General features: G+C 41.8%; 1 protein-coding gene across 2 annotated transcripts in view; it reads right to left on the reverse strand.

Moving 5' to 3' along the window:
- ptgis (prostaglandin I2 synthase) overlaps positions 1–15,614 on the reverse strand; it is a 45,974-nt gene extending 30,360 nt beyond the window's left edge. Inside the window, exons 1-2 of one of the 2 annotated variants that reach the window (XM_008110129.3) lie at positions 15,458–15,614; positions 452–575 (exon numbers count right to left, since the gene is read on the reverse strand). In XM_008110129.3, coding sequence (XP_008108336.2) covers positions 452–575; positions 15,458–15,468 — 135 coding nt within the window. In that variant the 5' untranslated portion in view covers positions 15,469–15,614. Of the gene's footprint in view, positions 1–451; positions 576–14,506; positions 15,265–15,457 lie in introns of those variants that run through there. The other variant, XM_008110128.3, reaches the window with a different exon arrangement.
- Between the last annotated feature and the right edge of the window lie 11,696 nt (positions 15,615–27,310).

The raw sequence follows: 27,310 nt of genomic DNA on the forward strand, positions 1-27,310 counted from the left end.
AGGTAATGTACAATAAAACCAACCTGATGAATTAAAAATAAGTTAAAAAGTTAAGAATGAACAAGTTATCTAGTTGTTGTTTTTTTAAAAAAAAATCACTATAACAGGTTAATATAATTTTGAAAATGCATAACTATGTACATTTTAGGATTAGGGCAAAAAACAAAATCAATTAGGCTTCACAAACCAAAGGAGTAGCTACATTTTCACTTGATGCCAAAATGAAAACATACATAGTTGGCACCAATCAGGTCTGCAAGGGGAAGGTATTCCATAATTGGGATGCCACAGCAGTGAAAGTTACTTTTTGGACTACAGCTCCCAGAATCCTCTCATGAACATGGGAGAAGTGCCATCCTGGTTTGGGATTTTTGAGGATTATAATCCAAAAAAGAAAGTTTTCCAAATGTCATTGGAAAGCCCATCCAGAATCATTGCAACATATACTCACTGTGAAAATATCCCCATGCTTCTTCTTCATTTCTGATAGGAACTTGACAGCATCTTTGCCAAATTCTAGAGCATGACCAAGCCAAGGAATAAGACCTCTATCAAGAGGAGGTTCATCTGGTCTCCTGGAAACAATATCAATGGATATAGACATGAATCACTACATTGTTGTTTAAAACTTTCAGAATCTTTCATAAATAGCACCAAATTTAACAATGTAACAAAAAAAATCACAGGAAAATAACTACAATTATAATGAAAAGGGGGAATCAGCAGTGATCCATAATATATATTTTCAAAAATAAAGACTGCTGGTTGAAATACACAGCCAAGATATCTTAGTAATAGGTTAAGCATATGTCCTAGGTTATGCAGACAACCCTCCACTTGAAGGTTTCCTGTTTCAACAACTGTCCAGTTCAAGTCCAGTATAAAGATAAACACAAAAAAAGAAAGCAAGGAGTCTTGAAACTAACCACTAATACTTTTCTTCACTTATAACCTCATCACACTGGGGCAATTGCCCCTTTTTCAAATTGTCCCCACTTTGGGGATGGGGCCTGCCAGGCACCCCAAAGTGCCGAGATGTTTCCTTGGCCATGGCAAAAGGCAAGGTAACGCCATCAGAACTACCCACTTTTTTTGTCCTTTTCCCCATCTGATGGGGACAGGGACAGGGTGCCAACACCTTGTCCCATTGAATATGTTGTGATGTATGGTTTTATTAATGGAAATTATAATAATTGGCCAATATGATTTATCAGCAACTTTGTTAAGTACAGTGGACCCTTGGTATCTGCTGCAGTTTGGTGCCAGGGCCCCACATAAATACCAAATCTATGGATGCTTCAGTCCCATTATATACAATAGCATAGTAAAATTGTGACAAACAAAATGGCAAAATCAAAGTTTGCTTTTGAGATTTTTTTTTTTTTGTGGGGGTGAATGTGAATATTTTCAAGCCATGGATGTTGAATCTGTGGATGCAGAATTCATGAATACAGATGTCTAACTGTATACTACTACTACTACTAATAATAATAATAATAATAATAATAATAATAATAATAATAATAATTTTATTTTTGTACCCCGCCACCATCTCCCCAGAGGGACTCGGGGCGGCTTACAGATATAAAACCAGCATATAGTAATATCAAATACAAAAACACACAAATAAATTTAAAAGGCATTAAAATCACAATCATTGTAAAACACATGAAAAACACAGCAATAAAAACATAAAATGAGCTGGGCAAAGTGCACTGAGTGGAACTTGTAAACAAGAAGGAAGTTAAGGTGCTACAAGGTCATGGGAAGAGCCTTAAACTGGGGTGAACTCTGAGGCTATGTCAAGGAGTTAACCAACAGGTACAACTGGTCAGAAGAAACTGCTAGTACAAGGGTTTAGCATACAGTGGGCGGTACTTCTTCAAAGGCCTGTTTGAAGAGCCAGGCTTCCAAGGTGGCAGCTTGCCTAATTTCCCTGGGGAGCTCGTTCCAGAGCCGAGGGGCCGCCACAGAGAAGGCCCTCTCCCTCGTCCCCACCAACCGCGTTTGTGACGGAGGCGGAAGCGAGAGGAGGGCCTCCCCCGATGAACGAAGAGATTGTGCGGGTTCATAGGGGGAGATGCGGTCAGAAAGGTAAGTGGGTCCCAAACCGTTCAGGGCTTTGTAGGTCAACACCTGCACCTTGAATTGGGTCCGGAAGGTGAACGGCAGCCAGTGGAACTCCTTAAACAGGGGAGTAGACCGTTCCCTGTAATTCGCTCCTGTTAGGATCCTGGCTGCCTCCCGCTGAACTAGTTGGAGTTTCCGGGCCGTCTTCAAAGGCAGCCCCACGTAGAGTGCGTTGCAATAATCCAATCTAGAGGTAACTAAGGCATGGACCACCGTAGCCAGATCAGACTTCACGAGGTATGGTCGCAACTGGCGCACAAGTTTTAGTTGTGCAAAGACCCTCCCGGTTTTATTACTGAAAATTATAGTAATTGTTTAGTTTTTGGTTGTTTTAGTAATTATGATACAGAATACCGGCCTTACTATAATTTTCATTAGTAAAACTAAGTAACCTCTCCTGACAAACTGGATCAAAACATGCTCTGATAGCCAACATACAGGACCTCCTTTTCCACTTGCTGCTAATGTCTAGTAATTGAGACTAAATAACTATTATGAATATCCAACAGTTATATAACTTCATTCTGCAATCAACTGAAGGATGGGTGAATTACATTTCCATTAGGTTTGGTGGTGTGTCAGACCAAGAGTGACTTTGTCCCCCATCCCCCAACCTTACTGTTCACATTATCACCATAACCACTTTTTCCCCATTTCTATTCACACACACAGTCTGCCTATAAAGGTCTGTTCCTAGAAAAGTCCATGTATCTATGGAGACAAGCTTACCACTTCATCACATAGGGCTTTTTTTTTTTTGCCTTCCTAGGACACTTCCCCACCAGTCCAGTGATGGATGGGCATGCTGCCCATCACACAACATTGCTGGACTTCCAGCAGAGACCCCACCACAACCAAAGTAGAACCATCCTAGGAAGCTTCCCTCCAAATATGAGAGCCTGCCTGTGATCTGTGCCACTCTGGCAATGCTTCCCCCATGTGATGGAGTCGCCCCTCATCCCTGAGATCCCTGTCATTTTGCAATGGAGGCCGGTAAAATGGCACGGTGGGGGAGGTCCCCCATGAAATCCTTAGTTTACAAAATATTTTGCTACCAACGGTATTTCAAGATCCCTTTGCATTCAACATTCTTAGTATTAATAATATTATTGATGGATGTCAAATAAGCTTCAAAAGAATCCTAAGATTCCTCAAAACCGAGTTTGAAACCCTCGGTACATGGATACAGATAATTATGATGCTGGGAATATATTATATGATAGATGCAAGGTGATTTTTATTTTGCTTGCAAATTTTTACTAAAGTAGGATGCCAGCTGTTTATTAAAAGTATGTTTTTGGGAGAGAGATGACTGAAAGATGTTGCTGTAGCATGACCAAGTATCCGAAGGGGAAAGAGAAAAGTAAATTTTTTGTGTTGGTCTTGCCACAAATAGCTGTCAAGCAATGCTTTTACTGTGCAATTGCCCTACCTCAGTCATATAATTTTATATAACCAGGACTCCTCCAGCCAACCCACAGCAAGGAGAGGTCTGCAAGCTTTTAGAAAATCTAATTTGCAGAAATTAAAAACAAAAAACAAACAAAAATATTTAGAAATGTATTTAGTGACCATGAAATACTATTTTAAGAGGCAAGGGAGTGAGATGGGTAAATGAACGGAACGGCATATTGTGGAAGAAGACAGCAATAGGAAATATAAACAATAGAATTGCAAAGTTCAGTGTGGGACATTACTCTTATAGCTTTAATAGTTATCATCCCAAAACAGGAAGACATGGCACATCAGCCATGGATTATCTCCTTGCTCTGCCTCCCCTTTCTGCAGTTGTATCCTGCTCTCCCTCCTATAACCATTATTGGCTTAAGGAGAGCAGGAGAAAAAGAAGAAACCTGGGTGTCACCAGAGTGGCACTGTTCTCCAAAGAACACCCCACCCCATGAAATTTTCATTCTGTCCCAAAATATATAGCACTGAAATAATGTAACACTTCACTTGAGCATTTAGAAATATAGTATACGGATCTCAAGAAAAGGAAGGCAAAGTAGAGATCTACTGTGGCCCCCAGCAGCTGCTGCATGGCAGTTGCCCTCATGCCAAATATTAGGCCCTCCTATGTGAAGAACAACCAATGATTAAATCTGAGTTGTCAACTGTTGCCTTCCCTCTCAGCTTAAAGATGCAATCTTACTGTGAGCCAATCTTAATTCTGTGTTTTCCTATTTCTGAAGTCATAGATTTTTGTTAGAAAGCGTGACAGAAATGGAAATCAGCATTTCCATTAATCAAAATCTAGCTGGCCACATAGTATTTTTTTGCAGACCAACCACTTTGTTTATATATGCTGTGGGCTGATTTATTCTAAAAGTGGACAAGCAGGGTGACGTCTTGTCTCCAAAATCTTCCTGTGAATTTGAAACTGAGAAGTTAAAAATAAAATATTGCAAAAGGTGTTTATTGTTTTCCATGGGATTTCAAAGCTCTGTAGGTCTTTTCAGCTGCGTTTGTGATAGTTACTTAATACTTATCCATCACCAGAAATGAGCTGATCCTCCAAGTGGGACAAATGGTGACATAATGGGAAATAATGCAAATAGGCAGCTTATGTTCTTGGTTACTTAGTCTGTCCAAATTTATGGTTTTTGATATAACTCATGGATAAGTTGAGGATCCTTCCATGGAGAGGGGAGAGCACCAATGTCAACTTAGGGAGTCAAATATCCTTGGCAGTTGCCACAATTTTCCCATCAAGTTATTTTAAAAGTCCAAAAGCAACACCATAGTGGAGACAGTAGAAAGGGTCTTTTAGGTTCTTCTGGGATACACTAAGTTCTTGCCTTTTGCCACTCTATTCAGTCCTTTTTTTGATAAGAGTTAAAGTAAAGTACTTTTACGGGTAAGTCCATCCAGGTTTTTGAGATTGATCTTTTTTTGGCTAAATAGGTTACACTGAGGAACCTCCAGGCTTTGAAAAAACAAACAAACATCTGATATGCACATTTTAAATTAAAATCACCTGTCAGATTGAAAATTTGATTAAAATGCTCCTTGAGAAGAGGTTAGCCCATGAAAAGGCTGATAGATGCCTTTATTCAAGATACAAAGACAACAAGTGGACATTTATTTTGACCTATGTTGAGGATCTGATAATTTCCGGTGGGAAAAGACAAAACAGTGATGATATCATAGAAAAAGTATGTAAGAAAATAGAAGTGAAGCAATGACGATACATTACATATTATCTAGGAATACAGATTGAAAGAAAAGATATGTGAAGACAACCAAGGATGCTTAAATGTCTCTCAGATATAGGAGATCAGTCCTCATCTTAAACATGTTGACTTAAAGTATCATGAAATGGAAATCCAACCCCAAATAGGGAGACAAGTTGTCCAGGAACACCTGGCGCCTCTAAATGAATTCAAGTCCCCAGGGCCAGATCAGCTACATCCAAGAGTATTGAAGGAACTAGCTGAGGTTATTTCAGAACCACAGGCAATTATCTTCGGGAGTTCTTGGAGAACAGGAGAAGTCCCAGAAGATTGGAGAAGGGCAAATGTGGTCCCTATCTTCAAGAAGGGAAAAAAGAACGACCCAAACAATTACCGTCCAGTCAGCCTTACATCGATACCAGGCAAGATTCTGGAAAAGATCATTAAGGAAGTGGTCTGCAAACACTTAGAAACAAATGTTCTCTTTTTTTCATCCAGTTTTTCATTCTTGACAGCAACAATTACACAGCTCTTCACAGCTGACAACTCTTTGTCAACACATTTGGTTGGCAAACATTGTATTATCGAAGGGAGGTTTCAGGGTTTTTCCCTAAAGGTTTTAACATTTTTGTAATCTTGGACTTGTTTCATGCTTTTTTAGGTCACAATAGTGGTTATCCTCCTCTTGAGGCATTAGAATATAGCACTGAGTCCATATAATTTATAGCCAACTTTTCTGAACATTAGTAATAAAATCAGATATTGTTCACGCAAATGTAATGGAATTGAATACTGCTATCACTAAATCTAATCCTATGGAAGCTTGTATTTAAGGCTGAAATTCTATGCACACTTGCTGGAGATTTTTAATGCACAGAGAACAGAAGAACATATTTTGGAGTGAAGGTGAATAGTACTACTTTGCAATTCAACTAGCATTCATCTGAGCCAGGAATATTTCTGTACAGTCCAAAAGCAACACACATTTCTGGCATGTGCATAAAGTCACTTTGTAGGTGTGACAATATTTTCCTTTCCCTGTAATTCCTTACTAAAATAAATAAAAATTGAAATTCCCTGAGTTTATTATTATTATTGTCAATACCACTTAGCCAATGCGAATCTTTGGATTGGGTGTGTACATATGTACAGTTTGTTTGGAAAATGCTATATGGAGAGAAATTATCAACTTTTCCCTTCCAGTAATACAGTATTGATTAATTGCCCCTGTGAAACATACAGAAAGTCCCCAAGTTACAAACATCTGACTTACAAACAACTCATAGTTAAGAATGGGGTGACACAACAGGAAGTGAGAGAAATCTACCCCTAGGATGGGAAATCCACTCCTGAAAGAGTTATCATGGGGAAAAGGGGTCTCAAGTTAAGTTTTCTACCAATCCTTGTTTCCACAACAAGCCAAATTTTTCAAAATCCAACTATTACAGGGACAGAAAGTGAGGTAGAATATTCCGAACAGGGCCACAGAGAGCAAAAGAAACACCACAGGGGTGTTAACCCTTCCTATACTATACGTTTGGCTGTAGTTACACTTTAAAAATATATATGTTCCGACTTACAAACAAATACAACTTAAGAATAAACCTACAGAACCTATCTTGTTCGTAACTTGAAGACTATATATACAACTCAGCCTTGCTGACCTTACAAAAACATATACTGAGAAATCAAGTCATGAATGTGTGCTGACTGTGCAGTAAAAGCGCCTTGATTTTCTACATCTCAGTGTCATTACTACTATAAATATACAATAGAAAGAAATTTCAACTTGATCTTTATTTCCTATGCTGTCCCTCAATTTCTCACATGCCTTATTTAAAGTGAACCGAGTAATCTAATTGGTTTATAGTTAAAATGAGGTTATAATCTAACTATAATCTATTGCCATCTTTTAATGTTGGTCATGTTCCTTGGTGGCTCCCAAGGCTAGAGTTGGGAAATGTTACTTTTTCTGACTATAATGCCTAAATTCCTGTGACCTGTGTAGCCAATGGCCATGAAAGATTTTGGGAGTTGTAGTTTAAGAATTAACTTTCTTAAACTCCTCTCTGCTCAAGGTTGCAGGAACAGAACAATGACAGAAATTGACTGTGCCAATATCAACAGCATCTGAACAGCAACCAAAATACACAGTTTGACAACAGAAAAGAACAATAACCGCTTGGCTCAGCATCAGGGTAAAACACACATATGAAATTGTTGCCTTAGTATGAAGTAGGACTTTTTAGTCTTTCAAACTTTTAAGGGATTATAGCTATTTTGTTTCATTGTTTTTTTTCAAAGGAATAAACCTAAAAATATCAACATTCCCATGTGTTTTTTTCGTGGCATATAATCTTTGTTGCCATCTTTTAACTACTGAAATTATATTGTTATATTGAACAATCCTAACAATTTTTCTGAGAAAAACTCCCATTCCATTCAATGGAGCATAATTTCATATCAAATACCAGATTGTAACTTTAAACAGCATGCCTAAAAATGGAATGGGAGTAAGTCTCATTGAATTTCAAGTTGTTTAGATCTAGACATACACTGAATTGTGCTAAATGTATTGATTAAACTGTACTATTTCACCAAACCTTTAATATTTAATTCCATTCTTTGATTTTAGAATGTTCTGCTATTTTATTGTAATGAAAATACTTTATCTATAATACATACAGGCTGAGAACCTCTTATCTGGAATTCCGAAGCCCCAAAATACTCCCAAAATCCAAAATAGTCCACATGGATGGCAGAGGTAGTGACACCTTTGTATTCCAGTATTTAAATGTACACATAACTCTTTTCTTGCACAAAATCCTTACAAATATTGTATGAAATTACATTCAAGCTATGTGTACAAAAAACCTGTTAATTTCCTGTTTAGACTTGGTTCCCATCTCCAAGAAATCTAATTTTGCATGTAAATGCAAATACAAATATTCCAAAATTTCGAAAATAAATCTGAAATCCAAACGCATCAAAAGTTTCAGATACATGTAGTAATTTTATAGTAATGTATGGTACATTTTTTCAAATTTTAGGTTTAGGTTTCTATCTTCTTTTTAAATTGTATATTATACTTTATGCTTTTCTTCTAATTTGCCCAAAATGCTCATTTTGTGGAAAGTTGTGGAGGAAGTTGAAAAACGCACCAAATAAATAGTGTAATTATCTCAATTGATAAACATGTGTAACTTGACACAGTAACATAACAAACAGGCATCCTTATCAACTCCTCCTCTGGTGTATGTCTGTCCAGAACTTCCTCAACAATATCCAAGAAAGGAAATTCCATTGACTCCCTAGACATCTTCCTCCCCATGATCAAGTTATTTTCCAGACTGTGAGTATTTGAAAACAACTTAGAGGGTCCATAAATAATAGGAAAGAACGTCAAAGGTAAAATCCTTCGCACATTTGATGTATGTGTGTATAATGCTGCTATATCAGGCATGGGCAAACTTGGTCATTCCCTCCAGGTGTTTTGGATTTCAACTCCCACCATTCCTAACAGCCTCAGGCTCTTTCCTTTTCCCCCTCAGCCGCTTAAGCAGCTGAGGGGTAAAAGGAAGCGGCCTGAGGCTGTTAGGAATGGTGGGAGTTGAAATCCAAAACACCTGGAGGGAATGACCAAGTTTGCCCATACTTGTGCTATATCCCATGGAAAACCTTTGTCTTAAATCCCACATTGTATCTGTTTAACTGCAAATGCAAGTGGTTAACCTTTGTCTAAAATGTGTGGCCTTTCTTACAATAAATCCAAGAATTGTTGTATTTTGAAAGACAATATAGAACACACATGATGAGGTAATTTGACTGCTTCATCATAAGACTGTGCCTTGGACCCAACACTGTTTTTAAACATATATACAGTAGAGTCTCACTTATCCAAGCTAAATGGGCCGGCAGAAGCTTGGATAAGCGAATATCTTGGATAATAAGGAGGGATTAAGGAAAAGCCTATTAAACATCAAATTAGGTTATGACTTTACAAATTAAGCCCCAAAACATTATGTTATATAACAAATTTGACAGAAAAAGTAGTTCAATACACAGTAATGTTATGTTGTAATTACTGTATTTACGAATTTAGCACCAAAATATCACGATGTATTGAAAACATTGACTACAAAAATGGCTTGAATTATCCAGAGGCTTGGATAAGCGAGGCTTGGATAAGTAAGATTCTATTGTATTCTGGATTGTAGAGGTCTGGTCTACAAAGAATGCTGAAGGATAGATATTCTTGCTTTAATCTTTATTCAGAACAGATGGCACTTGAAGTCCTCTGGTCTATTGAAAAAATTGGGAATTTTGGGACATTTTCAAACCCACCTTTATATTCTGTGTATGTATTAAATATGGGAAGGAAGAAATTGTGAGAGCTAGAATGGTGTAATGCTTTGAATGTGTGACTTGGACTCTGGGAGACCAAGGTTCAAATCCCTACTTAGCCATGGAAACCTATTGCATGGTCTCAACCTATGTAGAAAGCAATGAAAACCACCACCATATCCTGAACATGCCTAGAAAATGTATTGCCAAAGGCTTTCATGACCGGAATCACTGGGTTGCTGTGAGTTTTCCAGGCTGTATGGCCCTGTTAGGAGCCACGGTGGCGAAGTGTGTTAAAGCACTGAGCTGCTGAACTTGCAGACTGAAAGGTCCCAGGTTCAAATCCCAGGAGCAGAATGAGTGCCCGCTGTTAGCTCCAGCTTCTGCCAACCTAGCAGTTCGAAAAAAAACATGCCAATGTGAATAGATCAATAGGTACCACTCCGGCGGGAAGGTAACAGCGCTCCATGCAGTCATGCTGGCCACATGACCTTGGAGGTGTCTACGGACAATGCTGGCTCTTCGGCTTAGAAATGGAGATGAGCACCAACCCCCAGAGTCAGACATGACTGGACTTAACATCAGGGGAAACCGTTACCTTTACCTATGGCCATGTTCCAGAAGCATTCTCTCCTGACGTTTTGCCTGCATCCACAGCAGGCATCCTCAGAGGTTGTGAGGTCTGTTGGACACTAGGCAAGTGGGGTTTATCTATCTGTGGAAGATCCAGGGTGGGAGAAAGAACTCTTAACTGTCTGAGGCAGGTGTGAAGAAATCACTGCAACAGGTTCACTTTTGGGTCACCATAATTCAGAAAAGGCATGCGTCAATTCAGTACATGTCTCAACCACATTAGAAATGACATGTGGCTAAATTATTAACTGGGAAATTAAAATGTCAACACAATCAGGACTGATACCCTTGATGTAAAGCCAAAAAAACATCCGAGAACATTTTGTAGCAGTGGCCATGGAAGATCCAGTTTCTGATATGGGCCTATTCCCAAAAAGAAAAGAAACACTTCCTACAGACTAAATATGGCATAGACTTTCAGACGCCAGTCAGAAGTCACTTCCTTGGGTGGCGTCACATATTGTTTTATTTGGTGTGTGTATATATATATATATATATATATGCACCTATGCATACCAAGAAACTTGAGTATGCATCCCACAGACAAAGGAAAACTGGAAGCTTCTTGGAGGAACAGATCAAAGTAAGTCATCATCCTGTTTTCATCTGTGTCAACACATATTCACCTGGAAAGCTCATAAATGGGACATGAATAAAATACTACTTTTCTGATTGTGATCTGCAGAGAAATCATATATCTACTGGAGAGAGAAGAAATCACTAACAGGATAATAGAATCATAGATTTGGAAGAGACCTAGTGGGCCATCCAGTCCAACACCCTGCCAAGAAGCAGGAAAATCACATTCAAAGCACCCCCGACAGATGGCCATCCAGTCTCTGCTTAAAAGCCTCCAAAGAAGAAGCGTCCATCAGTCTTATTCTATGTGATTTTTTGGGTATAACTTCACTTCAAACCATCTCTGCCAATAGCTGACCCCCCTTCTATACTGCTATACAATCCAGATTGTCAAAGTGGATAATCCACATTATCTGATTTGAACTGGATAATATGAGTCTACACTGACATGTAATCTAATTCAAAGCAGATAATCTGGATTTTGTATGGCAGTGTCATCACATCTTCTGGCAGTGCATCTACAACTTCATCATATGTCTCAGTTAAGAGGAAACTTTTTTCTAGTCATTTATTCAGACGTTTCTACCACTCTGTTCGATTCGACAGTATTATGTTCACATATTGATAGGAAGGGGCATTTCCCCTACCCACTTTCCCACCCATTCCCATTAACATTCATATGAACTTTCATTGTGTTCTCATTCTATTCCCTTTAGCCTTCAACACTTCAAATTTTCCAAATATGCTTTGGAAGATACAATAATTTTGGACACCTTCTGTAGCCTCTAGTCTACCAAAATGATATACTCCCTACTCAGCCTGGCCTCAACAGTCCTGCTCGGGTATTGCAAACACATTGCTCTTGCTTCTATATTTGCATAGACACCTGTAATGGGATCTTCTTTTGAAAATAAAGCAAAACAAAGAACTCTCCAAGTCAGGAATCAGCCAGGCTTTGAAGCTGCAAAGCTTTTCAATGTTAATCACATTCACATGCTTGTGGATTTCAATGGCTTGTGGACAATTTCAACAGAAAGAAGGAAACCATGAAAATGAACAAAATCTGGCTACCAGTATTTTAAAAACTCTAAAACCAGAACAGTAAATAAAGAACACCACTCAGAAAACATAGGAATTCCAGACATGAATCAATCAGGGCCAGCTAACTCCTCTCAACAAAAGATTCCCCCAGGCAATAAGCAGCCAGATATGAAGCTGAATAGCTATTCAATGCTAATCAAGTTGACCAATTGAAAGATTCACACGAGCTTCAAATAGACAAGAGGTTTTTCTCCCACCCTGAACATCCACAGATATATAAACCCCACTTGCCTAGTTTCCAACAGACCTCACAACCTCTGAGGATGCCTGCCATAGATGCAGGCAAAACGTCAGGAAAGAATGCTTCTGGAACATGGCCATACTGCCTGGAAAGCTCACAGCAATCCAACCTCAATATAGGTTGAGCATCCCTTACCTGGAATGTTTAAATAACCAAAATCCTTTACATGGGCAGCTGAGATAGCGGCATCTTCACTTTCTGGTGATTAAGTGCACAAAGCTTTTTTCATGCAGAGAATGATTTCTAAAATGTTTATCACATTAACTCCAGGCGGTTGGTACAGTAGAGTCTCACTTATCCAACATAAACGGGCCGGCAGAATGTTGGATAAGCGAATACGTTGGATAATAAGGAGAGATTTAAAAAAAGCCTATTAAACATCAAAATAGGTTATGATTTTACAAATTAAGCACCAAAACATCATGTTATACAACAAATTTGATAGAAAAAGTAGTTCAATACGCAGTAATGCTATGTAGTAATTACTGTATTTAAGAATTTAGCACCAAAATATCACGATGTATTGAAAACATTGACTACAAAAATGCGTTGGATAATCCAGAACGTTGGATAAGTGAGTGTTGGATAAGTGAGACTCTACTGTACAAGGTATATAGAAAAGAGAAATTGGTTTCTCTTTCAGACTTGGGTTCTGCCGGGAGGATAATAGCTCATGATTTATGTATATGCAAATACAGGTGTTTCAAAATCTGGAAAAGCAAATCTAGAATCCCAAATGCTGCCTGGTTCCAAACACATAGATATTTTGTAGCCCACCCCTGTATTGCTCGACTTGTATATATATTTTTCAGGTGTATATATACTCTTCACAGTAGTCCCCTCACCCTTTAAATGTGTCTTTCTCTGTGACAGTTTTGTTTTCCTTTCATCTGCCAACATAAACTCCAAAGTCTGCCTAATTTTGCTCTCCAATAGCTTTCTCTTCCCATTCCCACCACAAAACACTGTTTTAAAGGATTTCATGAAGCTTGCAGTAGCTACACCGAAGATTTTTAAAGCATAAGTTAATAAAACCAGACACCTTTAAAAACACAAATTCAAACAGGAAGATTCTTTAAAAAAACAACAACAACAAACAGCTGCAAAGCTAGACTGGTTTTTTAAAAAAAAAATTGGTAAGGAACCTTACATGAAGTAATAGAATTAGAACCATATGCTATTCTGAAATATATTATAGCATAGACTTATTATAAGAGCCTCTGGTGGTGCAGTGGTTTAAACTGCTGAGCTGCTGAACTTGCTGACCAAAAGATCAGCAGTTCGAAACTGGGGAGCAGGGTGAGCTCCCACTATTAGCCCCAGCTTCTGCCAACCTAGCAGCCTGAAACCACGCAAATGTAAGTAAACCAATAAGTACCATTCCAGCAGGAAGGTAACGGCGCTTCATGCAGATACGCCAACCACATGACCTTGGGGGTGTCTATGGACAACGCTGGCTCTTCAGCTTAGAAATGGAGATGAGCACCAACTCCCAGAGTTGGACATGACTGGACTTAATGTCAGGGGAAAACCTTTCCCTTTGCCCATAGACCTCAGAAGCTAAACGGAGAAACCTGCACCAGCTCTCTTTTCCTGCAACAAGAGACACATCAAGACTGTAGAAGAAATGCAATCGGACCTTGCTTTAACTGCCAGCACTCCATGCTATGGAGTCAAGGGAGTTAATGCTTCGGCTTCTCTGTCAAAGAGTGGCAGTGCCTCCCAAACTACGACTCCCAGGATCCGGCAGCACTGTGGCAAACTGTGCCAATGTGTCAAACAGCATCCCTTCAACAGGTGTATCTCGCCATCTCCTTCTGTAGGAGCTCCCAGTGGTGCAGTGGGTTAAACCCTTGTGCTGGCAGGAACTGATGACTTGAAGGTTGGGTTGCTGACCTGAAAGTTGCTGGTTTGAATCAAACCTGGGGAGAGTGCGGATGAGCTCCCTCTATCAGCTCCAGCTCCATGCGGGGACATGAGAGAAGCCTCCCACAAAAACACTAGGCAACATCCTTGCAGCCGGCCAATTGTCTCACACCAGAAGCGACTTACAGTTTCTCAAGTCGCTCCTGACAGGAAAAAAAAATCCTCCCAAAGGACAACTCCCAGGATCTGGCAGCACTGAGTCAAACTGTGTCAGTGCGTCAAAGGGCATCCCTTGGACAGGTGTATCATAGAATAGTAGAGTTGGAAGAGACCTCATGGGCCATCCAGTCCAACCCCCTGCCAAGAAGCAGGAAATCGCATTCAAAGTATCTCTCCATCTCCCTCCGTGACCCCTTGCGCCGCCATCCCTGCCACTCACCGGCATCGCCCGAAATGCAAAATTGCCAGAAGTATCGCCAGAAGCCCCAGAAGGGCCAGGACGGCCATCGGGAGGGAGGGAGGGAACGGAAAGGAACGGAAGAGAACGGAAAGGAACGGAAGAGAACGGAAAGGAGAAGGAAGGAAGGGAGGAAGAAAGGGAGGGAGGGAGGAAGGAAGAGAGGAAGGAAGGAAGGAAGGGAGAGAGGAAGGAAGGAAGAAAGGAAGAAAGGAGGAAGGGAGGGAGGAAGAGAGGAAGGAAGGAAGAGAGGGAGGAAGGAAGGATGGAAGGAAGAGAGGAAGGAAGGGAGGAAGGAAGGATGGAAGGAAGAGAGGAAGGAAGGGAGAGAGGAAGGAAGGGAGGAAGGAAGGATGGAAGGAAGAGAGGAAGGAAGGGAGGAAGGAAGGATGGAAGGAAGAGAGGAAGGAAGGGAGAGAGGAAGGAAGGGAGGAAGGAAGGAAGGAAGGGAGAGAGGAAGGAAGGAAGAAAGGAAGAAAGGAGGAAGGGAGGGAGGAAGAGAGGAAGGAAGGAAGAGAGGGAGGAAGGAAGGATGGAAGGAAGAGAGGAAGGAAGGGAGAGAGGAAGGAAGGGAGGAAGGAAGGATGGAAGGAAGAGAGGAAGGAAGGGAGAGAGGAAGGAAGGGAGGAAGGAAGGATGGAAGGAAGAGAGGAAGGAAGGGAGAGAGGAAGGAAGGAGGTGCGGCCGGCCGGTCCAAGGAAGGAAGGAAGGAGGCTGGGAGCCGCTGGGCTGCTCTCTTCTCCGTCTCCCGCTCTCCTTCGTCCGAGGCCTTTTGAGCAACTCGGTCTCCGCCCCTAAAGGAGATCCACGCTCCCCTGCTTCCAGCCGGTGCCAAGCTAAACGCGTGGGTTGTTTTCCGGCGAGGGTTCCCCCCCCTTTTTTTTTCTCCCTCTGCTGTGGGTGGGACGGGGAGTCGGGGACCGCTTGGCTCACCTTCCCAGCATGTTGTGGAGTGGACTACCCCGATTCGGCCCCGCGAAGTATTTCACATCTCTCTAGAGGAGGCTTCCCTTCGCCCTTTGCCTCCCCCGGCGGCGCTACCGTCCCATCGGCAAAGCCACCGCCTCTGTTCGCTCACAAAGCAACGGTGATGCCGGGCGGGGGAGCAGGAGGTGCGCTGGCATGGCAACTACCCCGACGCCAGGCATGGGCAAACTTGGGCCTTCCCTCCAAGTGTTTTGGACTTCAACTCCCACCCTTCCTAACAGCCTCAGGCCCGCTTAAGCGGCGGAGGGGGAAAAGGAAGGGGCCTGAGGCTGTTAGGAAGGGTGGGAGTTGAAGTCCAAAACACCTGGAGGGAGGGCCCAAGTTTGCCCATGCCTGATATAGATAGATAGATAGATCCTTAAAAACATCCCTTTGGAAATAAATGGCACTCATATTAAAATCTTATTGAAAAGGCAATCTTATTGAAAAGGAAAAAAATGATAACATATCCGTTTGGCAAATGTGAATCTCCATGAACATGTGGAGGCCACCTTTTGAAAACCACAAGTCAAGAAAAGCATGACCTTGTTAGAAGTCAACCCTTTGAACAAGTGATATTCATAAGCATTCGGGCAGTGGCACACAGGTAACTCAGCTGTTAAACTGAAGAACCATGTCTTTGAACTGTCAAGGACCCAGGAGCCTCCGGTGGCCTAGTGGATTAAAGCCTTGTGACTTGAAGGTTGGGTTGCTGACCTGAAGGCTGCCAGGTTCGAATCCCACCTGGGGAGAGCGCGGATGAGCTCCCTCTATCAGCTCCAGCTCCATGCGGGGATATGAGAGAAGCCTTCCACAAGGATGGTAAAAACATCTGGGCATCCCCTAGGCAATGTCCTTGCAGACGGCCAATTCTCTCACATCAGAAGCAACTCAGGTTGCTCCTGACACGGAAAAAAAACCTGTCAAGGTCAGAGACATGCCACTACAAAAATATGTTTTGTTAGGAGAGGATGGTTGTTTCTTTGAAATTTCAGTTGCAGTTGTAATTGTGATTGCCCGAAAAGATATACACTCCCTTGAAACCTCTTAGTCTAAAACATGCACTCAGAGTTTTTTTTTAAAAACAAAGTCTTCTTGGAAAAATAACATATCTTGTTTACTCACAAACATCTTGTATTAATTCACCATACAGGCACATTTCTTATTAAAGTTCAGTTATAGATAGAATATAGTTCTCTGTGTGTTGAGTACACAGGGTATCATTCTTAATCAATAGTCCATAGTCTTTAGGTATAGTTGTATTCACTGAAGTCCATAAGTCACACTTCCCTACTGAAGTCCAAACAGCAGCATGTAACCACCTCCACTGAGATCTGATACAAACATGCCTCCACCTCCACTGAGGGGATAATAGATACACATCCATCTCCACTGAGGTGTTAACATCTGTGGCTGGCATTTTAAGAGAATCTGATGGTAATCAAGCAAGTGGAGTATATACACCTGTGGAATGTCCAGGGTGGGAGGAAAGAACCCTTGTCTGTTCAATAAGTGTAAAGGGTGCAATTAGCAAGCTAGATTTTTATGTGTTGAGTGGGATCCACCCATTAGCATTTGGGTATGGAAGCAACCTGGCCTTTGTTTCCTTCGAATGGTCTGCTGCCTGGAGACCTCCTGTGTCTGGGTGGTGTCTGTTAGTCACTGTCTTGATTCTAGTGTTTTTCAAGGCTGGTAACTACCACATACCGTGCAGCTGTGGACAAGTCCACATAGGGACCACCAAATGCAGTGCCCAGACACAAATCAAAGAACACAAAAGGCACTGCAGACTAATTCAGTCAGAAAAATCAGCAATTACAGAACACATGATAAACCAAGCTGGGCACAGCATATTATTTGAGATCACAAAAATTCTGGACCACTTTGATAACCACTATGTCAAACTACACAGAGAAGCCATTGAAATCCACACACACACGGACAATTTCAACAGAAAGGAAGAAACCATGAAAATGAACAAAATACCCCAGGCATTCCACAGGTATATATGTACTCCACTTGCTTTATTGCCATCAGATCATCTGAAGATGCCAGCCACAGATGCAGGCAAAATGTCAGGAGAAAATGCTGCTAGAACACGGCCATACTGCACAGAAACCACACAACACCCAAATATTAAAATACAGGCTGAAGATTTTTAAGAATTGCAATTACAGAAAGAGAGTGAGAGAAGGAAGGAAAGGGAGAGATAAGGAATGCATTTTTACTGTGGGCTGTCTTTCCTTCCTTTCTGATAACTCCATCCATTTCATCAACCAATAATCTTGGGTCAGAATTTTTGTATTCTTCCATTTCTGAGCATTTCTAATCATCTCACTGTCACAGTTATGTATTGCAATAATCTTCCACAATTCTCTATTTGATAATTTAATAATCCCAGTAAAAACAGTTCTAGCTTAAACTGTGATTTCATTTTCAAAATCTTCCAAATCACATTGTGTATTTGTTTCCAATTTTTGTTACTTTATTATAGCTTCACCACATATAATAAAGAGCCCCATTTATTGTGCTGCCTTGTCTTTAAAAAGTATGGTGATTAATTCTAAGGATTTCACCTTTCTAATCAACTGATTCCTGGTTTTATTATATATATATATCAATGAGTATTTCCTCCCTCATTTGTGCAATGGGGAAAAAGACATTAGTGTATGTTCTATGTCAAAAAAAAATACAAGCAAAAATATAAGCAGGATTTTCTATCATATATGGTGGAGTTGTGATAAAGCAAGGAAATATTGGAAACAAATACATAATGTGACTCAGAAGATTTTCAAAATGAATTTACAGGGGTTCTTTTTAGGATTATTAGGTGACTGAATAGAGAAGTATGGAAAATTACTACAATATATGATTACAGGATGAGACTGTTATATGATCAGACACAGAAAAATACAGAGAATTCAATACAAGATTTGGACTTGATGAAATGTCTGGACTTATCATTTATTGAGTTCTTCTTAAAGGACTTAGTGATGCAAATGTGTCTCACAATCTTACCTATTCACCACCATGACTCTCTGAGGATCTATGTGCAAAGCAGACACACTGAAAATATATTGAAAGTAGTAGTGGTTGGGGCTTTCATGTCAGTAGGTCACTGAATCCACTCTTGGGTTGTAGTTTGAATTTTAAAAGACCTATCCAAAGCATGGAACCTAGTTTGGGGATGGGATTCAGCAGTATGGATGACGTGATGGATGCCTTGGGGAACAAGAGCCACCCATCTGTCTAAAACAAGATGGTAACATGTGTTTTCTTAAGCTTTACTAAAATAGCTTCAAGATTATAGAATTCAGGACATAGCAAAATCTGTGTTGCTGGTGAAAATCTGGAATGAGAAGACATCTAAAGATGTTGTAGCCCTCAGCACAATTTTCAAGCTCTTTTTTTCCAAAGGACACAATGTCTATACTTCATCAGACTGGTTTTGGGGCATTCCTCTCTAATTCTTTTTTATATCTACACTTTTGTCAAATTCAGGTTTGCCCTGAAGATGCCAATAATTCCTTCATGTTTCTCAGCAACTCAGTCCTGGTTCAAATCCTGTGGGTTATTTTCCCTACAGACCAACTGAACTGTATGGGAGCTGCACAGGCAATTTTGCAAAGATGCTTCCTGTTTCTACCATCCACTGATGTGCAAATTGGAAAAGAATTGTACAGTAGAGTCTCACTTATCCAACATAAACGGGCCGGCAGAATGTTGGATAAGCGAATATGTTGGATAATAAGGAGGCATTAAGGAAAAGCCTATTAAACATCAAATTAGGTTATGATTTTACAAATGAAGCACCAAAACATCATGTTAGACAACAAATTTGGCAGAAAAAGTAGTTCAATACGCAGTAATGCTATGTAGTAATTACTGTATTTACGAATTCAGCACCAAAATATCATGATGTATTGAAAACATTGACTACAAAAATGCGTTGGATAATCCAGAATGTTGGATAAGTGAGACTCTACTGTAATTAAAACAATAAAGAAAAGGGAGGGAGAAATCCCTCCGGTATGTATGTTATTTCCATTTATATTCTTTACGGTATATTTACTGTAAATTCTTTTAACTTATAGCAACCCCATGAATTTCATAGGGTTTTCTTAGTCAAGGGATACTCAGAGGTGGTTTTGCCAGTTACCCCCTCTGGACTATAGCCTATGACATCTGGTATTCATTGGTGAACATCCAAGTAATAACCAGGGCTGACTCTGCTTATCTTCCAAGATTACAGAGAACCTAATACCTTTAGGTTATTTAGGCACTCACTAGAAGTTTAGAGAGTAGTATTTGGAAGCCACCCTGAGTCCCTTCGGGAAGAGAGGGTGGGTTATAAATAAAGTTGTTGTTGTTGTTGTTGTTGTTGTTATTTAAAATTCTTAGCCATAGCACTCTACTGCTTCACCAAACTACAAACTGCAGGATTCCATAAGATGGAACACAGACTTTCCCAATACAGTGGAACCTCAACTTAAGAGCACCTCAACTTGAGAGCATTTTGAGTTAAGAACCATTGCTTGGCCCAGGTTTTGCTTTGACATACGAGCAGCATTTTGAGTTAAGAGCTAGCACCAGAGGGAGTGCTAGCGTGAGATTACAGGGCTTTAGGGCTTCAAGGAAGCAGCTTCCATGCCATGTGTTCTTGTCCACTCAGGGAGGTTGCTGTCCACTTTGCTCTTGTCTGCTTTGAGGAGCTTTGGATTAGTTGATTTTGTGTGGTTTTTATTCCTGGTATGTTTGGCTTCATGAATTGGGGGGGGGGGGAGAGCAAGAGAGGGAAGGAGGATAGGATGAGTACAATATAAAGAAAATGATGCTTCTGCCTCTTCACTTTGTGCTTCTTTGCCACAACTTAGTGCTTCAACCATTTTGCCACAATTTTGTGCTTCTACTATTTTAAAGTTGTTTTTGCTTTTTTATTGTTCCATGTAAATGTGCATTTTTACATTATTTGATATTTATAAAGTATATTTTCATATTTAAAAGCATGTTAAAAATTGGGTGGGGGTCAGGGGCCCCGGAATGGATTAATAACATTTCAATTGGAAAAACTGCTTTGAAATGACAGTGATTTGAATTAAAAGCTTGGTCATGGAACAAAATAAACTCTTAATTCAAGATATCACAGTATTATTATACTTCAAACTGTTCTTTTGGCTTCTCAGGATGTTGGTCATATTGTTTGGCTAGGTGGGCTAACAAATACTGAGATCCCCGTAAGCACTGCTTGTGGTTTAGACGAACTCAACATTTGGTAGCAAATATCCTGTTCCAGGTACATACAAGTGCCATTTCTCTGCTTCTATGTGTCTCAGCTATCAGCATTTGGCTTGCTTTGGAGACATTATTTATTCCAGTAGGAAGAGCCAAATGGCCTGCCCAATATCCTGGCAGAACCTAAAGGAGTATAATTTAAAAGTACAATGTGTGGAATTTGGCACTGCTAAGTAGTGAAGCAATACAATAATTCTCATTCACCACTCAGGAATTCCAACTCAAGAAATAGCCTTGTGCTGATGAGCAGAGTGCTCTCCCATCTACAATACCTTGGTAGGGACTGTGCAAGGATAAATAGAAATAAAATTGCGTTATTAGAAGAATTTCAGCAGATACAGGTCTTCTGAGACACCTGTGTGACCTCCTAAAATGTCTTCTTGTCTTCTTCTTTCCTTAGCCAAATGTTCACTAAACATTTCAGGCTCTGACCTGCAAATGTGAGTAGATCAGTAGGTACCACTGTGATGGGAATGCTTCATGTAGTCATGCTGGCCACATGAGCTTGGAAATGTCTATGAACAATGGCGGCTCTTCGGCTTAGAAATGGAGATGAGCTCCATTGCCCAGAGTCGGACACAACTAGACTTAACGCCAGGGGAAAGCCTTTGCCTTTACCTATGGAGAGAACTTTTATTCTTCTCAGGAATGTCTTGCCACATGATGTTACACTACCAGCTAGTTTGTTTGTGACAGGCACCATTATAGTGGGGCCCACTGGTCTAGACTGCAGGTGTATTAGCAGTCTAGCATTTCTATATCACAAGTATCTGGCATTAAGAGAAATGTAAACGGCAAGACTCAGTTGACCATTTGCCTATTAAAAATTACAATATTACTGCCATTGCCCATCTCTAGCAGATAATTCCCTCAGAAGGTCTACCAGAATGGCATTTTGTCCAGAGCTTCTTAAAGTCTAGAGCGTGCCTGGATACAGTGGTTTGTATTTATAGATTGCATTCTTTAGCCCTATAAACCCCCGCATTTCAGGTCAAAGCAATCTGGAGGCATAATCAAACCATTAAAATGTAAATGATAAAACATCAGTTAAAATGACAGACTACAAAAACAATGACACAATGGAAACAATCCATTCTAAGGCTTAGAACATTTGTAACAATCTGTCTAAAGCACAGCATGGAACATTAGTTAAGTATGTTACTTCAATAATGTTCAATACCAGAAAATGGGAAATAAATGCAGCACCACCAACATTCTTGTAGGCTGACTGATTAACTCCTTATTGAAGTCATTTGTTTCTGGGACAGGCTATGGGATTTGCAAATAATGAATTGGGGGTTTTCACCATTGACCCTAGGAGCATAATTTGTTATTGGCACCTTCAAAAGTACTCTTTTGATCATGATCATTTTAAAGTTGGCTCTCCCCAAACCTGACTTCCACCCAAAATATTGTAGAAAGCCCACCATACAAGACTTCTACAGTAAGCCTCTATTAAAAATGGCCACTGCAGTTTTTCTGCAGAGAGACTTATACCGTAAGCCTTTCTTAAAAATGGTAATCGTCATTCTTTTCTATTTCAACCAACCCAAATGCCAAGCATGCTGCATTTTTCAGGACTCTCTATATTGCTGCTGAATGCCGTTTGGACCAGGGAGGGGGCGGGGGTAAGGAAAGAGGAAAAGGGGGAAGGAGGGCTGCATTTCCTTCCCTGGTTTGAATAAGGAAGGGGCAATTGGGACGGAGCTTTTCACCTCAACATCTTTACACTAGATTCCTTATAGAGGCAGTTGCTTTCCTTGTTCTTCTCCTACTCAGCAACTTTATTTCCAGGCTACATTCTTATTCTTTTTTCCCTATCTGTATTTGTGTAGAAGGGCTGGGCTGTGGCGCAGCTGGTTAGTAGCCAGCTGCAATAAATCACTACCGACCATAAGGTCATGAGTTCGAAGCCAGCCCGAGTCGGTTTGAGCGCCTGACCATTAAAATAGCCCAGCTTACTGTTGACCTAAGCAAACCGAAAGATAGTTGCATCTATCAAATAGGAAATTTAGATACCGCTTAGGCAGGGAGGCTAAATTAACTAATTTAAAGGTAAAGGTAAAGGTTTCCCCTGATGTTAAGTCCAGTCATGTACAACTCTGGGGGTTGGTGCTCATCTCCATTTCTAAACCGAAGAGCCGGTGTTGTCTGTAGACACCTCCAAGGTCATGTGGCCGGCATGACTGCATGGAATGCCGTTACCTTCCCGCTGGAGCGGTACCTATTGATCTACTCACATTTGCATGTTTTCGAACTGCTAGGTTGGCAGAAGCTGGAGCTGACAGCGGGTGCTCACTCTGCTCCCTGGATTTGAACCTGGAACCTTTCAGTCTGCAAGTTCAGCAGCTCAGTGCTTTTAACACACTGAGCCACCGAAGGCTCCTTTACAACACCATAAAAATCATCCAGCAGCGTGCAGATAGGAATGAGGAAGTAATCCATCAAGGGCTCGGTGTTATTTATTTTTATTTATTTCGTGTCAAAAGCATTGCATAACAAATACATTTAAAAATGATGAAAAAAATAGAGGAAATCACAAACAACTAAATAGTTTTAGACCAGAAACGGGCAACAGCAACCGCATTGTCCGTAGCTTTAAACAACTCCTCCTCCGTGCATGAGGCAGGACATTGTGGGCAAGCATACATATGTGTCACGACCCAGGCAGCAGAGCACCAATAACCATACACAGAGGCCAGAATCTATCTAATATCTTTATTAAGGAAATATATAAAGTTAATAAAAGCAAGCGTATGAATTAGTCCAGGAGTAGACCTTTCAGGAAAGGTCAAAATTAGTCCAAAGAAACAATGTCCAATATGAGATATTAAGGTCCAAAGTTGTAATCCAATAACCGAAACACTCACTTGCCAAGCAAGTGAGGGGAGATGACAAGGTCCTTTAGTCCATGAACTTGAGCAAGGCTAGGAAATAACTTGATTCTTGGAACACAAGGCTTGATTCAAGGCAACAAGGAAACGAGGAGCAAGAATAGGATCCGTGGAATTACTTGGCGAGGTCCGGAAAACAAGGCAAGATCCGGAGAGCAAACAAGGCTGGAAACGAAGGCTTGAAATCGGGAACAGGGCTTGAAACAGGAACGAGGCTTGGAAACGGAGTAGCTGTCCACACACGCTACTCCGGTAGCTGACGAATTGACTCCGCAAGATCCCTTTGTGGGTAAAACACCTAAATAGGGTCCCGTTTTTCCCGCCAAAGAGCAGTTCTCTGGAGAACCAGAAACGAAAGCTATTCTCTGAGTCCAGATGTGTGACTCCTTAAAGTTTCCCATGGAAAGCAGACTTAATCAGCTGAATGCTTAGCAGCTATCCTCGCACTCCTGCGAGAGGCCGCTTGAACTCCCCTCTGTTGTTTACAAAACTCATGGCGAGAAAACATAGGAGATTTAGGTTCAGGGCTTGTTTGACAGACTTCTGGAAGACAAATCTCTTGCAGGTGCAAGGTTTCCAAATCTGGCTGGGAAAGTTCCAATTCTGACTGAAACGGTGAAAAACCCAAGTTTTCCTCTTCATCTAACACAACAGTGCCAGGAACGGGACTACATGGCCCATGACTCATCACACTATCCCCCTCCTCAAGCCCCCTCTCAAACTGGGACTCCCTCCCCGAGGCGCGAGGCCGCGGCTTGGCGGGATAGGTCTGATGGAAGCGGCGGGTTAAATCGGGAGCGTGGACTGTGGAAGCGTCTTCCCAAGAGCGTTCCTCGGGGCCAAAACCCACCCAGTCAATGAGATATTGTAGGCGGCGGCGGTGAAAGCGAGAATCCAAAATGTCCTGAACCTCGAACTCCTCCTCCCCATCTACTAAAACAGGAGTGGGAGCCGGCCGGTCTGCATCAGGGCGCACACCATCCGCCGGAAGGAGCAGGGAGCGATGAAACACTGGATGAATGCGCATAGAGCGCGGAAGTTGGAGTTTGAAAGTCACGGGGTTAAGTTGCGCCACCACTGGATAGGGGCCAATGAAACGGGCATCTAACTTCCGGCAAGGGCGATGGGAGGGCAAAAAACGAGTGGACAGAAGAACCCGGTCTCCTACCTTGATTTCGGGGCCCGGCTGGCGATGTTTGTCAGCGTGGCGTTTATAGTTCTCCTTGGCTTGGTCCAGTTGCTGGAGCAAAAGTTGTTGCACCGCTGTGAGTTCCTGCAGCCAGTCCTCTGCTGCGGGAACTTCTGAGGTTTCAATGACTGGGGGGAAGAAACGTGGATGGAAGCCGTAGTTTGCAAAGAACGGGGTTTCTTTAGTTGAAGCCTGGACCCCATTGTTGTAGGCAAACTCTGACAGCGGTAACAGGGAAGCCCAATTGTCCTGTTGGTAGTTCACATAACAGCGAAGGTATTGTTCCAAAGTGGCATTGGTGCACTCAGTTTGCCCATCCGTTTGGGGATGGTGAGCCGAAGATAAACGAGAGTCTATGCCCAATAGTTTTTGTAGTGCTTTCCAGAAACGAGAGGTGAATTGGGACCCACGGTCTGTGACCAAACTCTTGGGCAATCCATGTAATCTGAAAACATGTTGGAGGAATAGATCTGCAGTCTCTTTGGCCGTGGGAAGGCCATCACAGGGAATGAAATGGGCTAACTTGGTGAAAAGGTCCACCACCACTAGGATCGTGGTGAATCCACAGGAAGGTGGTAGATCGGTGATAAAATCCGCAGAAATTATTTCCCATGGGCGAGATGGGGTAGGGAGGGGATGTAGAAGCCCTGAGGGCTTCTCCCTTCTTGTCTTGGAGCGCTGGCATACCGGGCAGGTGTTGACATATTTTTCCACATCCTTGCGGATCTTGGGCCACCAGAAATCTCTTAGGATCAAATGCATGGTTTTGAATAGTCCGAAATGCCCTGCTGGTTTGCAGTCATGACACAGACGAAGTGCTTTTTCCCTGCCCGGCCCTGGGGGGATGTAAACATGATTTCTATAGCAAAGTAGCCCATCCTTAAGCGAAAAGGGAAAATGTAGCCCTTGGCGAAGTTGATCCTGTGCCCAGGCATCTGCTTGCTGACTAGCCCTGATTTCCTGAGCACAAAGGGGCCCTGGAGTAGAGGGAGTTGATTCAATGGGAGTGGATTTGGTGTTTCCCACCGTGAGCGTGGCAAAGTTCTCGGGTTGTAGCAGCTGGGACTCAAAGGTCTCCTTGCGCCCTGCAGCGTATTCCGGTTTCCGCGACAGAGCATCTGCTTGCTTGGTCTGGGCTGGGGTTACATAATGAATTTGGAAGTTAAAACGTTCAAAGAATAAAGCCCAGCGTTGTTGCCTCTGATTAAGCTTGCGGGCAGTTCTTAGATGCTCCAGATTCCGATGATCAGTATGGACTTCAATGGGAAATTTGGCCCCTTCTAACCAATGCCTCCAGGTTTCAAAGGCTGCCTTTATGGCCAATAGTTCCTTTTCCCAAATGGTGTAATTTCTCTCTGGTGTGGTCAATTGACGGGAATAAAAGGCACAAGGATGAAGATGATCTCCCCCTGGTTGTAGGAGTACAGCCCCAATTGCCACATCGGAGGCGTCCGCCTGCACGACAAATGGGGTTTCAGGATCTGGGTGCTGAAGGATTGGCTGAGACGTGAATAATTTCTTTAGTTGCTGGAACCCTTTCTCTGCTTGATCTGTCCAGCGGAAGGGCTGTTTCCCACGGATGCAGCTGGTGATTGGGTCAGACCAGCGGGCAAAATCTGGAATGAACTTGCGGTAATAGTTCGCGAACCCCAAGAATCGTTGCACCTCTTTTTTGTTGGTTGGCGCCCGCCATTCCAATACTGCTGAAACCTTTGCCGGGTCCATGGAGAGCCCTAGTGGCGAGACGCGGTACCCCAGGAAATCTACCTCTTGTAGATCAAAAGCGCATTTTTCCAGCTTGGCATAAAGTCCATGATCCCGCAATCGTTGTAATACCATTCTGACGTGGTTCTCATGTTCTGATTGTGATCTAGAAAACACCAAAAAATCGTCCAGGTAGATGATCAAGAACCGATCTAGATAATCCTGAAAGATGTCATTGACAAAATGCTGGAACGTTGCGGGAGCTCCACATAATCCATAATTCATAACTCGGGACTCGAATAATCCGAATTTAGTCTGGAAGGCGGTCTTCCACTCGTCCCCTTCTCTGATGCGGACTAGATTATAAGCCCCCCGAAGATCCAGCTTGGTGTAGACCTTGGCTCCTCGAAGTCAGTCTAGTAGGTCCGAGATTAAGGGCAGGGGATAGCTGTTCCGCTTAGTGATATTGTTCAATGCTCTATAGTCCACCACCAAGCGTAAGTCCCCTGACTTCTTTTTCACAAACATCACTGGGGAGGCGGCTGGGGATTGAGAGGGTCTGATGAATCCCTTGCGAAGGTTTGTCTCTATGAACTCCCTGAGAGCTTCTTGCTCCGGTTCAGTCAGGGAGTAGAGATGTCCTCGCGGGATCGGGGCCCCCTCCACCAAGTCAATGGCACAGTCATAAGGTCTATGTGGGGGTAATTTCTCGGCTTCCTTTTCATTGAATACATCCCAATA

Source organism: Anolis carolinensis, chromosome 4 (genome assembly GCF_035594765.1).
Source record: "Anolis carolinensis isolate JA03-04 chromosome 4, rAnoCar3.1.pri, whole genome shotgun sequence".
Taxonomy (NCBI): Eukaryota; Metazoa; Chordata; class Lepidosauria; order Squamata; family Dactyloidae; genus Anolis; species Anolis carolinensis.